The sequence below is a fragment of the Callorhinus ursinus genome, unplaced genomic scaffold (assembly GCF_003265705.2).
Source record: "Callorhinus ursinus isolate GAN/ISIS: 27379988/994484 unplaced genomic scaffold, GSC_fseal_2.0 scaffold18, whole genome shotgun sequence".
Taxonomy (NCBI): Eukaryota; Metazoa; Chordata; class Mammalia; order Carnivora; family Otariidae; genus Callorhinus; species Callorhinus ursinus.
The window spans coordinates 3,454,559-3,467,040 of record NW_027397080.1 but is presented as its reverse complement, the minus strand read 5'-3'; the positions used below and the strand labels follow the sequence as shown (position 1 = coordinate 3,467,040).

General features: G+C 55.0%; 1 protein-coding gene across 1 annotated transcript in view; it reads right to left on the bottom strand.

Annotated features, from left to right (window-relative positions):
• SLC2A1 (solute carrier family 2 member 1) overlaps window positions 1–12,216 on the bottom strand; it is a 28,510-nt gene extending 16,294 nt beyond the window's left edge. Inside the window, exon 1 of the mRNA XM_025856592.2 lies at window positions 11,908–12,216. Coding sequence (XP_025712377.1) covers window positions 11,908–11,925 — 18 coding nt within the window. The 5' untranslated portion in view covers window positions 11,926–12,216. The remainder of the gene's footprint in view (window positions 1–11,907) is intronic.
• Between the last annotated feature and the right edge of the window lie 266 nt (window positions 12,217–12,482).

Genomic DNA, 12,482 nt, shown 5'->3' with positions numbered 1-12,482 from the left:
CTTGCTGACTTCTAGACACCGGGCTGGCCAGACTCACTCCTGGGGAGAGAAGGGAATTCGGGTCTTCTCTCCCTCTCTCTGTAGCCAGGCCTTGGCCCTCTGGAGTCTCGTTCTTCTGGTGGAGCCATGCCCCGGGTCCAGGTGGCTCCAGACCCCGTTTGGGAGGCCCAGGAATCAACTCCCCTGTGCAAGGGGGGCCAAATTACGTGGGAGGAACAGCATAGGGAGGGGGAAGCACCCTGGATTTGGACTGGAAAATGCTGGCTTCTGATTCCAGCCGACCTGAATCCCAGCAGGCTGCCACCCTTCCCCAGTCCTGCCTGGACCCCCGTCAGCTTGCGTGCAAGGTGGGAACAGTCATGCTTGGCGGCACTGGAGATGTGGTCCTGCCCTCCCCTCCCTCCATTCACAGGGCAGGAAACCAAGTCCTGAGAGGCAGAGACAAGTCCCAGATTACTCAGGAGTCTGCCAAGAGCCAGGCTAGAGCTCAGGGCTCCTGACTCCCCAACTTGTGCCTCTCATCGCAACCATCTGCAGACCATGAGCGTCCCAGGGTTGTGTGGACACAGATGACGGAACAGCCAGGAATGTGCTTTGGAAAAGTACACGACACTGGGTGAGTAAGAGTGTTGGGCCAAGGTGTTTCAGTGGGCAAAGGGTTGGGGGAGAAAACGCGTGGTGGATCTCTGTCCCCCAGTGGCCTGGGTGTGAAGGCTGCAAGCAGGGAGGAGGCCAGCAGGCAGGAAAGCCCTGGGTGAGCAAGGTGCCTTGCTGGAGAAAGGGAGGAGACTTTTCTTTTCTGCCTTTCAACATGAAGAAGCCAAGAAATATGACATAAAGCCGGCCCTTAACTGGTTGTGAGAGCAAGAAATTGGGGGGTTGGGGGCTGCCAAAAGCAATGACTGTGTGAAGCAGACCAGGCTGAGCACTAGAGGGGAAGGTCGGGAAGCACTGAGCCACAGCCTTTGGCCTCAGTTTCCCCCACAGAACCCAGAAACAGCCCTGACTTCAAGATCCTCACAGACGGCACTGGGCTTATGGCTAGGCTAATCAGACAGGTTCCTAGTCTTTTCATTCTCTAGAAGCTGTCAGGCCAACGACTGCAAAAGCCAAGGCTCCCACATCAGAGGCTGAGAAAGAGCAAGAGGCTTCCATGAGCCCGAGTGCTCAAGTGGAGTCCATTCTTCACCAGATGAGCGCTGGGACCAACCTTCCCGCCGGGCCACCTGGCCCCTTCCTGGCCCAACTCTCAACATTCATCCTAGGCCGGGGCACTCCTCATGGTGGGCTGCAGTCCTTCCGAAGTTTCCCTTCTCTTAGCTCCCCAGGGGGCCTCCAGACCCAGGGCTACCGGCCCTGTGTGGGTGAGGAGCACCTGACAGATGTCCTCTGTGGGCCCCAGCCAAGCTAAGCTCGTCGGGTGACCGCCAGGATGAAGGTAGAGACTGTCACAAGGCACTGAGCGTGGACGAAGGAGGGCTGAAGAGTGGCTGTTGAAGGCCACCATGTGAGGGCTCTGCCTGATGAGTCACATGTGTTAGCTCGGGGTTTTCCACTGGCTTGTCCAGAGCGTGGTACTAATGGTGTGCCAGATATAGATCTCTCTAGTTCACATCAGAATAAATATAAATATGATTTAATAAAATGTGACATAGCTATATCATAGAATACAGAAAAAAAAAAAGAAAGCTCTTTACATACTGATTTGGGACACTTCCCCAGATTATATTAAGGAAAAAGCTAGCTTCACAGCAGCATGTTGCATGCTACCTTTGGTATAAAAAAAAGAGGAAATGACGAGGATGGGAGGTGAGGCAGAACATACCTATCTACCTACTTAAAATAACATTAAGGGGGCACCTGCGTGGCTCAGTCATTAAGTGTCTGCTTTCGGCTCAGGTCACGATCCCAGGGTCCTGGGGTTGAGCCCCGCATCGGGCTCCCTGTTCGGCGGGAAGCCTGCTTCTCCCTCTCCCACTCCCCCTGCTTGTGTTCCCTCTCTCGCTGTTTCTCTGTCAAATAAATAAAAATTTAAAAAAAAATTTAAAAAAAAAACACGTAAGAAAGGTAATGTACCTTGGGGGATCTGGATGGCAGTGGCTGGGTGGAACACCCTTCTGCATGTTTTTGAATTTTGAACCATGTGAATGTATCACCTATTCAAAAGAATTCACTTACAAGCCCCTTGGTTTCATATTACTTAGAATAAAGCATTTAGATAAAAATATAAGTGAAAAACAATATAGATGATCATGGCCCAGGAAATGAACTGCACCGCAGCAGGGGTTCTGCGAGAGGTAAGTCCTATTATTACAGACTCCGTTTTCAGGCTGGCTCTGATGTTCCAGGGGTGTCTGAGACTCTGAAGTTACTCTTGGGGCCCCACTGAGCAGCTGTGGCCTCTGGCAGTGGGGGCTACTGGGAGCCAAGGACATACCCCTGTGCTGGAATCGCCACAGGCAGGTCAGGGTCAAATTCTGCTTTAGAAAACCTGCCTACCCACTCCCTGGTTATACCCACAGCCATGCCGACAGGCTGCAGCACTAGGACTTACACATGCTCAAGTGACCCATGCTCCAGTCCCTGGATGACACAGGCCCCCGTCCTGACATCAAGAAGAGGCTCCTGGGCAAGTGGGGAGGCCTGTGTGGTTGGAGTTCCAACAGGGGGGTGGGAGAAGGCCTTGTGGGAGCCCTGGAGGGAAAGACTTCTAATTTTGCCTGGGGACAATCAAAGATAGCTTCCCAGGAGGTGACATTGGAGTTGGGTCGTGAAGGACATGCAGAGTCTGCCAAGTGCGGGAGCAATGGCAAGACTGCATTCCAGGTAGACAGAACGGTCCGTGCGGTGGGAAGAAGAGGGGCCTGATTCTGCCGGATTAAACAGGGAGTGCTCAGTGTGGCTGGATGCTAGATGTAGGGGAGGAGCACCCGCCCCAGCAGGCAGGCCCTCACCACGCCCAGATGAGAATCAGGAGACCCAGGCTGAAAGACAGAGAACTGCTTCACTTGGGAGCTGGGACACGTGGAGACCTCTGGCCTCGGGTTCCTCACACAGGAAATGGGGATCAGAGTTCCCCCCCTAAAGATTTTCTGTCAAGTTCTGTATCAGTGGCCATCGTGGAGCCTGCAGGGTTCACCTGCCAAGCGTTTGCTGCATCTGGGAAGGATGGGAAGCCACTCTCCATTGGGCCACCACGGCACCAACTGCCCCCACCTGCTCTGTGGCTGCAACTGAAGTGCCAGGACGAAATCCATTCATTCCACATGTTTCTTTAGGTGCCAAGCTGATGGATGACTTGGTGGCGACTTAGAGAAGGGGAATAAACCCACAGCTGTGGCTTTCTTGTGAAGCCTTCTTTAAGGGTGGAGGAGCAATGTGGAGTCTGGAATCTGTGACCCCCAGGAGCCTACCCTTGGTCACCTATCTGTGACCACCCTGGAGCTGAGGCTACCTTCTAAAACATCCCACCCTCTTGCAGGGTTTTGCCCTGGTTGTGTCCTCTAGAGTCTCCAGCTTTTGCTTCTAGCAGTTGAGAATACCCATCTGCTATTCACCCACCAGTCTGGGAACTCCCTCCAAGAATGGGGCCCTGAGTCTTACCCACCTCTGCAGCGAGACTGCCCAGGGAAGGGCACAGTACAGAACATTCATAAAACAAACCACTTCTGAATTTAGCTTTCAGGCAAAACAGGCTCTATGGGTATCCATTTGGCCAGAGCAGTGCTCATCCTAACAGATTTTACCTCGGCCATTTGATGGGTACTGGAACATCAGCTCTGAGAGGCAGAAACCGGCTAACAGTAACTCCCAACTCCCAGGACTTGCTGAAACGAGGCAGTCCCCGAGTTCAAATCCGAGCTCTCCTAGGAGTGCTATAGGCCTCTCAGTTCAGCAAGTGCCCAGGCTCAGGGTCCAGCACAGAGGAGGACTTTACACCCCCTACCTCCATCAGCCCTATCCCAACAGGAGGGTCCTCCCTCTCCTGGGAAGCCACTGATGAGGCATCAGCCTCAGGACCTCTCCCACACACCGGGATGCCAGATGGCACACTGGCCGCGTCGCCTAACTTGCCAAGCACTGTGGCCTTTAGCCCCATGCCCGTGTGCCCTTCCTCAGCACCGTGCTCCAGCCTTGCGCTTGGCCGGAAGCAGGCCCTTGGTCAATATTGGCAGAGGAAGGGCATTCCCTGCAGGAGGAGGGTCCCGGCGTCAGCACGATCCAGACGCAGCTTCCCGCCATGGAAGCACAGGACTTGGTCCCCAAGTTCTAAGGAGGATGGAAGGGGATGAGGCAGGGGAGTATGGAATCCGTAACAGCTACCTTATTTATTTTGTGGAGGTTTTTTCCCCAAGACCTCCTTTGAACAAAATCCTGGGCATTAAAAAAGAAAGAAGCCCGAGACACTGCAGAATTGCTATAACAGTCTCATGTGACAGATGGGGAGCCTAAGGTCGGAGGGCAAACTCCCAGGATCATCAGCAAACAAAAGCCAGGGCTGGGACTTGACTTCTTTGGATTCCTTGACTGGCAGTTTACCCTCTGACCGCTTCCATCCTGCCAAGTCTTTTCAAAAAGAAGAGTGATGGGTCACCCTTCCAAAGCCTAACCTTCAGGTGACCTCAGGCATTTACTCCTCTGGAGGCCATCCCTGGAGCTTTCCAGTGATGTCAGGACTTCTGCATGGCTAAGCCTCCTGTGCACCCCACGGTGGCCCTGGGGACAGGAGGCACTCATGAGTCTCCCAAGCAGAGAGGAGAGGAGGGAGCTGCTGCCTTTATCAGTACCCACAGCACCAGTAAGGCACCAGGCGCCATGCCAGGGGCCGCTTCTGCATCCTGATTTAACCACCATGTCCTCAGCTTTTGGGACACTTCTGGTAGGTCTCTGAGGCCAAACCCCATGCCCTTCCTGCTTGTGTCCTCCCCCTTGCTACTGGGCACTGGCCCCCGAAGGAAACAAGGTTCCTACCTGGTACTTTCTGATGTAGGTCAAATTCTATTCTAGCAACTTTTGGAGCCTTGCCCAGTCTGAGCCAGGACAGCCCAGGCTGAAGCTCAGAAACCTCTGGCCACTTGGGTGGATCTTGCTCTAAGCCAAGGTTGGCAAACTAGGGCCTGTTGGCCAAATCCAGCCTGCCAGCTAAGAACGGAGTTTCCATTTTTAAGTGGCTGGAAAAGGAAAAAAAAAAAAAAGACTAATATTTTGTGATACATGGAAAATGATACCAAACTCAAATTTCAGTGACCACGGATAACGTATTATTGGAACACGGTCACACTCATTGATTTATATATTGTTTATTGCAGCTTTTGCACTACAATGGCACACAGGGCCCACAGAGCAGAAAAAGTCTTGTCAGCTTCTGCTTGAAGCTCTAGGTCCTCGGAATGGCTCTGCGTTGGGGCACCTCGGTGGCTCAGTCGGTTAAGCGTCTGCCTTTGGATCAGGTCATGATCTCGGGATCCTGGGATCCAGCCCCACATCGGGCTCCCTGCTGCTGGGGTGGGGGGTGGGGGGGAGGGGAGCCTGCTTCTCCCTCTCCCTCTGCCTGCCGCTCCCCCTGCTTGTGCTCTCTCTCAAATAAATAAAATCTAAAAAAAAAAAAAAAAAGAACTGCTCTGTGCAAACCTAGCACATGAACTGCATAGGATTTTCAAAGCCTTCCAGGTAAAACCAGTTTACCCTCTCCAAATCACCAAAAAGTTGTCTGTCCTAAAATGGAACATTAAAGCAAACAAGTGGCTCCCGGGGCTGTGTGCAGGTCCGAGACATCCGGAAAAGCAGATACCCATTCAAAGGGTGAGATGGGCACTAATTCGACCCTGGTAAAAGTCATTGGGTCAGACCATGGGATTTTGCAGAGGTCCCTGTTGGCGGACAAGTTTAAGTCCTAGCTCCCCTGACTTGTGTGACCTTGAGAAAGCCCACTCCCTCCAGACCTCTTCTTCTCCACAAGAGAGGTTTCCTAATAATACGTCACTGAGGAAAGCAAATACCTGAATGCTTGTTCCCAACGCTATTCTATTCAATAGGCATTCGGCAATAAACCAAACCAAAGCCCTGCCTCCTTGAAAATGGATGTTTGAGTTGGGGGTGGGAGGGCAGAAAATAAAAACCTAAGATACACCGGGGGCACATGGTATGAGGAAAGAAAGTAATGGGGGTGCTATATCTTAATCACAGTGCTGTAATGGAATATTATGCAGCTGTTGGAAAGAATGCAACATCTGTATGTCCTTGACAGGAGGTGAGCGCCAGGGCTGACTGTTAAGGGAAAAATCAAGGTGAAAACAATGTGTCAGATGTACATTTTGTGTAAGGAAGGGGGAGAAAACGAACTTGTATAAATGGCATTTGCTTGTATGGGCAGAGCAAATACATCTGTAGATATTGACGTCTCGGGTGGTGGGTGAACAGGAGGGGCTGTGCAGGGCATAGAGAACTATGGAGAAAGTGTGATCCATTATAGGCACACACATACACATGCCCAAAAAGAGGAGAAACCCCAAACCATTACAACCAGGAGAAGACGTTTACTCTTTTACTTTGTATGCTTCTCTATAGTTGACTCCATCATTTCTGTAATTTTTTTTTTTTTAAAGATTTTATTTATTTGACAGAGAGAGAGACAGCGAGAGAAGGAACACAAGTAGGGGGAGAGGGAGAGGGAGAAGCAGGCTTTCCGCCTAGCAGGGAGCCCGATGTGGGGCTCGATCCCAGGACCCTGGGATCATGACCTGAGCTGAAGGCAGACACTTAACGACTGAGCCACCCAGGTGTCCCTCTGTAATTTTTTTTTTAAAGATTTTATTTATTTATTTGACAGAGAGATAGAGCACAAGCAGGGGGTGGGGTATGGCAGAGGGAGAGGGAGAAGCAGACCCCCCGCTGAGCAGGAAGCCTGATGTGGGGCTTGATCCCATGACCCCCTGGATCATGACCCGAGCAGGAGGCAGACACTTAACTGACTGAGCCACCCAGGCGCCCCACATTTCCGTAATTTTAAAAGAATCTACGACCTAACCCAGAGAGGTAGATATTATCCCCACCGCAGCTGAGGAAACAGGCTCCAGCAGAAGGTGTGGCTTCTCTGAGGTCAAATGGTAGAGCTGTTTCTCCCTTTCCTGCCCACTCCCAAATACCAGCGGGAGGCCCGCTCTGGGATAGGCAATCTGGGGACACGTCCTGTCCAGCAGAGGCCTCAGTGGCCAAAGGTTCCATAAGCTGGATCTGGCAGGAGGTCTCTCCCCTTCCAGGGTGCCAAGGCGCTGGAGAGGCCAAAGCCAGCAAGGTATTGGTGCCAAGGTCTTAGGGAGGGTGCACTCTGCCCTCACTGTGCTCCGAGTTCAAGGCCTGGCAGCCCTGCTCAGTTCCAACAAAACCCCACCGTTTATGCCTTAGCGGCTGCCTCCCTGCCTTGATGACTGGATGGCAGAGCCTCAGGCTCCACTCCACCCCTCCCACGGAGGGAGGTAACAATCAGAGGTTTGTTTTGGTGGCCAGGCCTGGGCCTGCCAGCATGGTCACAGCCTCTCTGAGCCCACGAGGCCAACCAGGAGCCTTCTCAGCCTCTACCATCCAGGAGACACCGGTTACCGAACTGAGTGGCTTCGTCACCTGTGTGCCCAGGAGTGAGGCGGGGGAAGGGTGAGGCTGCAGGTCCCAAGCCAATGCTGCACACTTCCCCCTTTGTTCCAGGTCTCCCCAGCTCTGCCAGCTCTGCCAGCTCTGGAGGAGGGGGAACTCGAGGCCTGTACCCTCAGAGCCAGAGAGGAGCTCTAGGCCCTGATAACCCGTGACCAGAAGGCACTGGGTATAGCCGAGCTCCCTGAAGTCACAAGCTGATTATGGGGGATTTGGGACTGACCCAGCGCAGGGGAAGAAGGGTTGGGTCCCTGAAAGGCTCAGCGTGGGACAAGGATCATAATGGAGATGTTTACACTGTCCGTGCACACCAAGTGGCCATACAAAGGGTCTTCCCACCTAAGGAGCCACCACCCTGAGTTGGGGAACTTGGCCAGTCTCACCATCCCTGCCACGGGGTAGCAGGCTTCCAGCTCCATGGCTCTGAGGAAAGTCACTTGCCCAAGGTCACGGTTTCCTGAGGACATGTTTTGTTTCCATTCACAGAAGGATTTCAGTTGTCAAGTTATGTCTAATCCCACCTTTCGACTCCGACTGCACCCAGAAGGGGCTTGGAAGTCCTGCAGTGTGGGAATTCCTGCTCGTCTGGGGTGAGTGGAGGGGGGCACACTGGGCAGGGGTGTGGAAAAATCTTCTTTTTTTAATACTCAGGAACATCTCCAATTCTTTGTGAGGGCCTTTCCTTCCTGGGCCCTAGTTTTCCCTATCTGTCAAATGGAGGGCTGGGCCATGCACTGCAAAGTCCCTTCCTGCTCCAACTCTCCTTGATCCTCTTCTGTCACCTCGAGAGGCTGGCAGCATGTTTTGCAGTAGGAGGCTCAGTGTGTGACCTTGGGAAAGTCATTTTTCACTGGACAGTGAGGTCACTATGGCTCATATCTCCCTCACAGGGGAGGCAGGGCAGCCACATTAGCTGACCCAGCTCTGGGCCCGGCCCAACCACCCACGTGCTAGCTCCTTCCCAGCAAACCCCTGCTGCAGAAGAACTGGCCGGTGGGATCTTGAATGATTGACTCAATCGACCGCCACTCATGGCCTGGGCATCCCGGGGCTCCCTAAAAGCTCACGCTGTCAGAATGCCAAACTTCTGGACAGAGGCCACAACCCAGGTACAGTCACCTGGGACCCAGGTTAAGTGTATGGATCGTGGGAGTCCAGAGAAGGAACATTTATGAAGCATCTATGCGGACAGACACATTTTTTTTCTGAATTTTTACATTCTCATAATGAAAATGACATCACTCTGCAGATGAGGCAACTGAACTAAACTGGAATTCAAAACCACATCCACAGGACTTTAAAAGTCTATGCTCTTCATACCACTGAGGGGCTGAGAAGCCCTGCAGATCTCTGATTTCTCCTTTATCTGGAAGACAGAGAAGGCAGAGACCCGCCCACATGCCCACCTGCCCTCCCTCGCCCCAGGGGCCCTAGGCACCACAAGGGACTAGCCAGGAATTCTTCACAACGGGCTGGGTGAGAGGTCCTAGGACAGGGCTCACCTCGCCTGCTGCCCAGGAGGGGGCATGAGCAAAACTTTGGCTGCGACGGGAGGCATTCAACCTGTCCCCCGCTTCCTACTCAGTTAAACTCTGCACAATGCGCAGAGGACACCAATGTAGAGAGGACACAACAGAACACAGGGAAGTCGGTTAAGTCTATTCTCAGTGCCTAAGAGATGAAGGGGAACACCGCAGAAAGAACTTCAGGGGCGCCCAGCTGGCTGAGTCAGTAGACACATGACTCTTGATCTTGGGGTTGTGAGTTGGAGCCCCATGTTGGATGTAGAGATTAATTTTTTTTCTTTAATCTTAAAAAAAAGAGAGAGAGAGAGAGAGAGAGAGAGAGAGAACTTCAGAGTCAGACACACCTGGTTGAAAGACCTCGGGCAAGGGACATAACCTCTCCAGGCCTCAGTCTAACATCCTGCACAAAAGGGCTGTGCTTGCTGATCAAATCAGCAGTCTCCAAAAGGAAAGGCTTTATTCCAGAATGTATACTAATGACCCAGAGAGGGTTTGGCAAAACAAAACAAAGCTTTTTTAAAACCGTAACTGTTATCTGTGTCTTTTTTAAATGTCTATATACGTAGGCATATAATCTACTAGTATAACAGTGTATACACATGAATTTTAAATACAGATAAACCACTGAGAAGGAGGTACTCCAAAGTTATTTACTGATGGGCAGACAGTCCTAAGTTTGGAGGGTATGGCATTAAAATACCCACCGGCTACAGCATTTAGAGCCAGTTCGTACAAGGGCAGCCTTTGAGTTTAGGCAAACCCTCCCCTCGGCCCAAAATTCAAGAAAGGGTGTGGTGAAAGGGGCCAGTGGAGACTGAAAGCCCTTTTTGATTGGCCTCGGTTCAAATCTAGCCCCACCACTGACTAGCTGTGTGACTTCAGGAAAGTTACCTCCCTTCTCTGAGCTCCAAGCCTGTGAACCAGCAGGGCTACACGGAGGGTCAGTAACACAGTGGCATTTTAGCCAAGAGCCTAGTAAGCTGTAAGCGGCTGTTGATTCTCTCCTGCACTTTTCTGTCTCTGCTCAGAATATTCACTTATCCACTCAAAAAATAAACGCCCAGGTCCCGCTGAACAGGACAGTTCTTACTCTTGAAGAAGTAAAAAAAGGTCATTCTCTTTTACAAACAGAGAAATGGGGGTCCAGAGAGGTGAAGAGGCCTGTCACACCCTGAGATAAAACAGCAAGGGTCTCCAGCCCTTACCAAGAGCTAAAATCACCTGTTTTATTTTTGTCCTGTTACATCCATATGCCAGGATAATGATTCACCGACGACTGTTGGGTTTGCGGCGCAGGGTCTCACCTCAAGCCCAAGGGCCAGGGTGGGGTGAAACAAGTTCTGTGGATTCAACAGGTATGAAGGAGCCTTTTCCCGCTGAGAGGACCGCCTGGCGTCAGTCAGGCGCCACTCGGCCTAGGCAAGACCCTGCTCAGTGCCACTGGCCACGGCCACGGCCACGGCCAAAGGAAGGGCAGTGCAGATTCAGTCCTGTTCCCGCATTCCGGGTTTTAAAAGGGTTTTTAAAAGGGCGGGGGGGCACCGTCGCGCCTCCCCTGCCAAGGGGCTGGGAACATTGGAGAGGGAGCGCTTCAAAGAAAAAGTCACTTTAAAATACTCTTCGCAAGGGGAAAGGGGGCGGGGGGTAAGAAAGAAACAATGCCCTGCACGCAGGAGGGGATCGATAAATATTTGCTGAAAAGGAACCGTTCTGGGAGTCACAAAGATCCCCTGCAGGACAAGCCGCTCTACAGATAAAGAAAAGAGATCCTATCTAGGCAGTTGTTTGTCCTCAGAGGAGGAGGCCACATCTAGAGTACGGAGCGTCCCCCGGGCCCCCGGGCCCGGACCCCCGGCGTGCGCTCCTCCAGATCTGCTCTCGCGTGGGGCCCCTTCCCGGCCTAGGCCCCCACCCCCACTCCCGGGGCTCGTGGCGGCGGCCCCCCAGGAGCTCTCTCGGCCCAGCCGCGCCCGAGCAGGGAAACGTGCCACCTCGGAGCACCTCTCCCCGGTACTTGGCAAAGCTTTGGGGCCTGCACTACGCGGAAAGAAGGGCCTCAAAGGCCGGCTTTCCGTCTCCGCCCCGGAGCCGGGCATCCTGGAGTTGGCGCCCGGGTCTGAAAAAAAGTACCCTCCGCTTCGGAACCTCGGAGGGCTGGCGCGGGAGACCGCGCGAGGCCGCGTCTAAAGCCCAACAGCAGGCCGCGCGCAGAGTGTGGCCCCCAGGCGAACCGGGCAGCGGTTCGGAGCCTGCGGAGTGGGGGCGGGTCCTGCCGCCTCCGCGCGCCGAGCCCGGGGCCGGGCCGGGGGCTCGGCCCGCTCAGCCAATGGGCGCCGCGCTCGATCCCCCTCCCCCGCCCCGGGAGGAGTCGGCGCGGGGCCTCCGCCGGGGAGATCGTGAGCGACGTGCCGCGCCTGGGCCCTGGGTGCCCCGGCCCCGCCGGGCCGCGTGAACGGCGCGGCGCCCCCGGAAGGAAGCCAGATACTTAGTGCGGGCGCCAACTACGCACGCGGCGCCCTTGCGCCCGCCACATCCCGAGCCCATCCGCACCCGCGCCCCCCGCCTCGGCAGAGCGCGGCGCTCCAGGCCGCCGCCGGGGGAGGCTCAGAGAGGCGCGGCGCCCGCCCCGGGCGCAGAGCGCGGCCGGGCGGCCGGGGAGGCTCGGGCCGGCGGAGGGTCGGAGGGGGCCGCGCCTTTGTTCCGGGCGGGGAGGGCCGGCGGGCGCGCGACTCACCTTGCTGCTGGGCTCCATGGCCGCGCTGCGCCGGAGGCTCTGGCAGCGCCGGGTGCGCGGGCGGTGACGGGCGGACGGGCGGACGGGCGGCGCTCTCCGGCTCAGGCTCCTGCTCCGGCTCGGAGACTCCGACTGCGACTCTGATTTCGGTCGTTTGGCCTCCTGCTCCCTGGCGAGCTCGCTCCCAAGACCCACAGCCCAGGACCTCCAGGACCTCCGCGCTAGCCGGGGCTACCTCTAGCTTCTCGCCTAGAGCGCGCGGACGGTAGAGTTTATAGGACCCCAGCCATTGGCTGGCGCTGCCGGTGTGTGTGTCGGGGGGGGGGGGGGGGGGGCGGGGGGGGGGGGGGGGCGCCGGGGGGAGGGGGGCGGGGGGGGGGGTCGGGGAAGGGGGCCTGGAAGGCACTCTGCCGGCTCCTAGCTCTGGCTGTGGGTCTCTCCCGCTGCCCGCGCCCCGAGTCCGGGGAAGCGCGCTCGCTGTGTGACGCTAAGCCAGTGTGCACACCTCTCTGAGCCTCAGCGACCGCTAGCAAAATGGTGGAGTTGTACAGCAAATCGGGATCGGCGGCGGATAG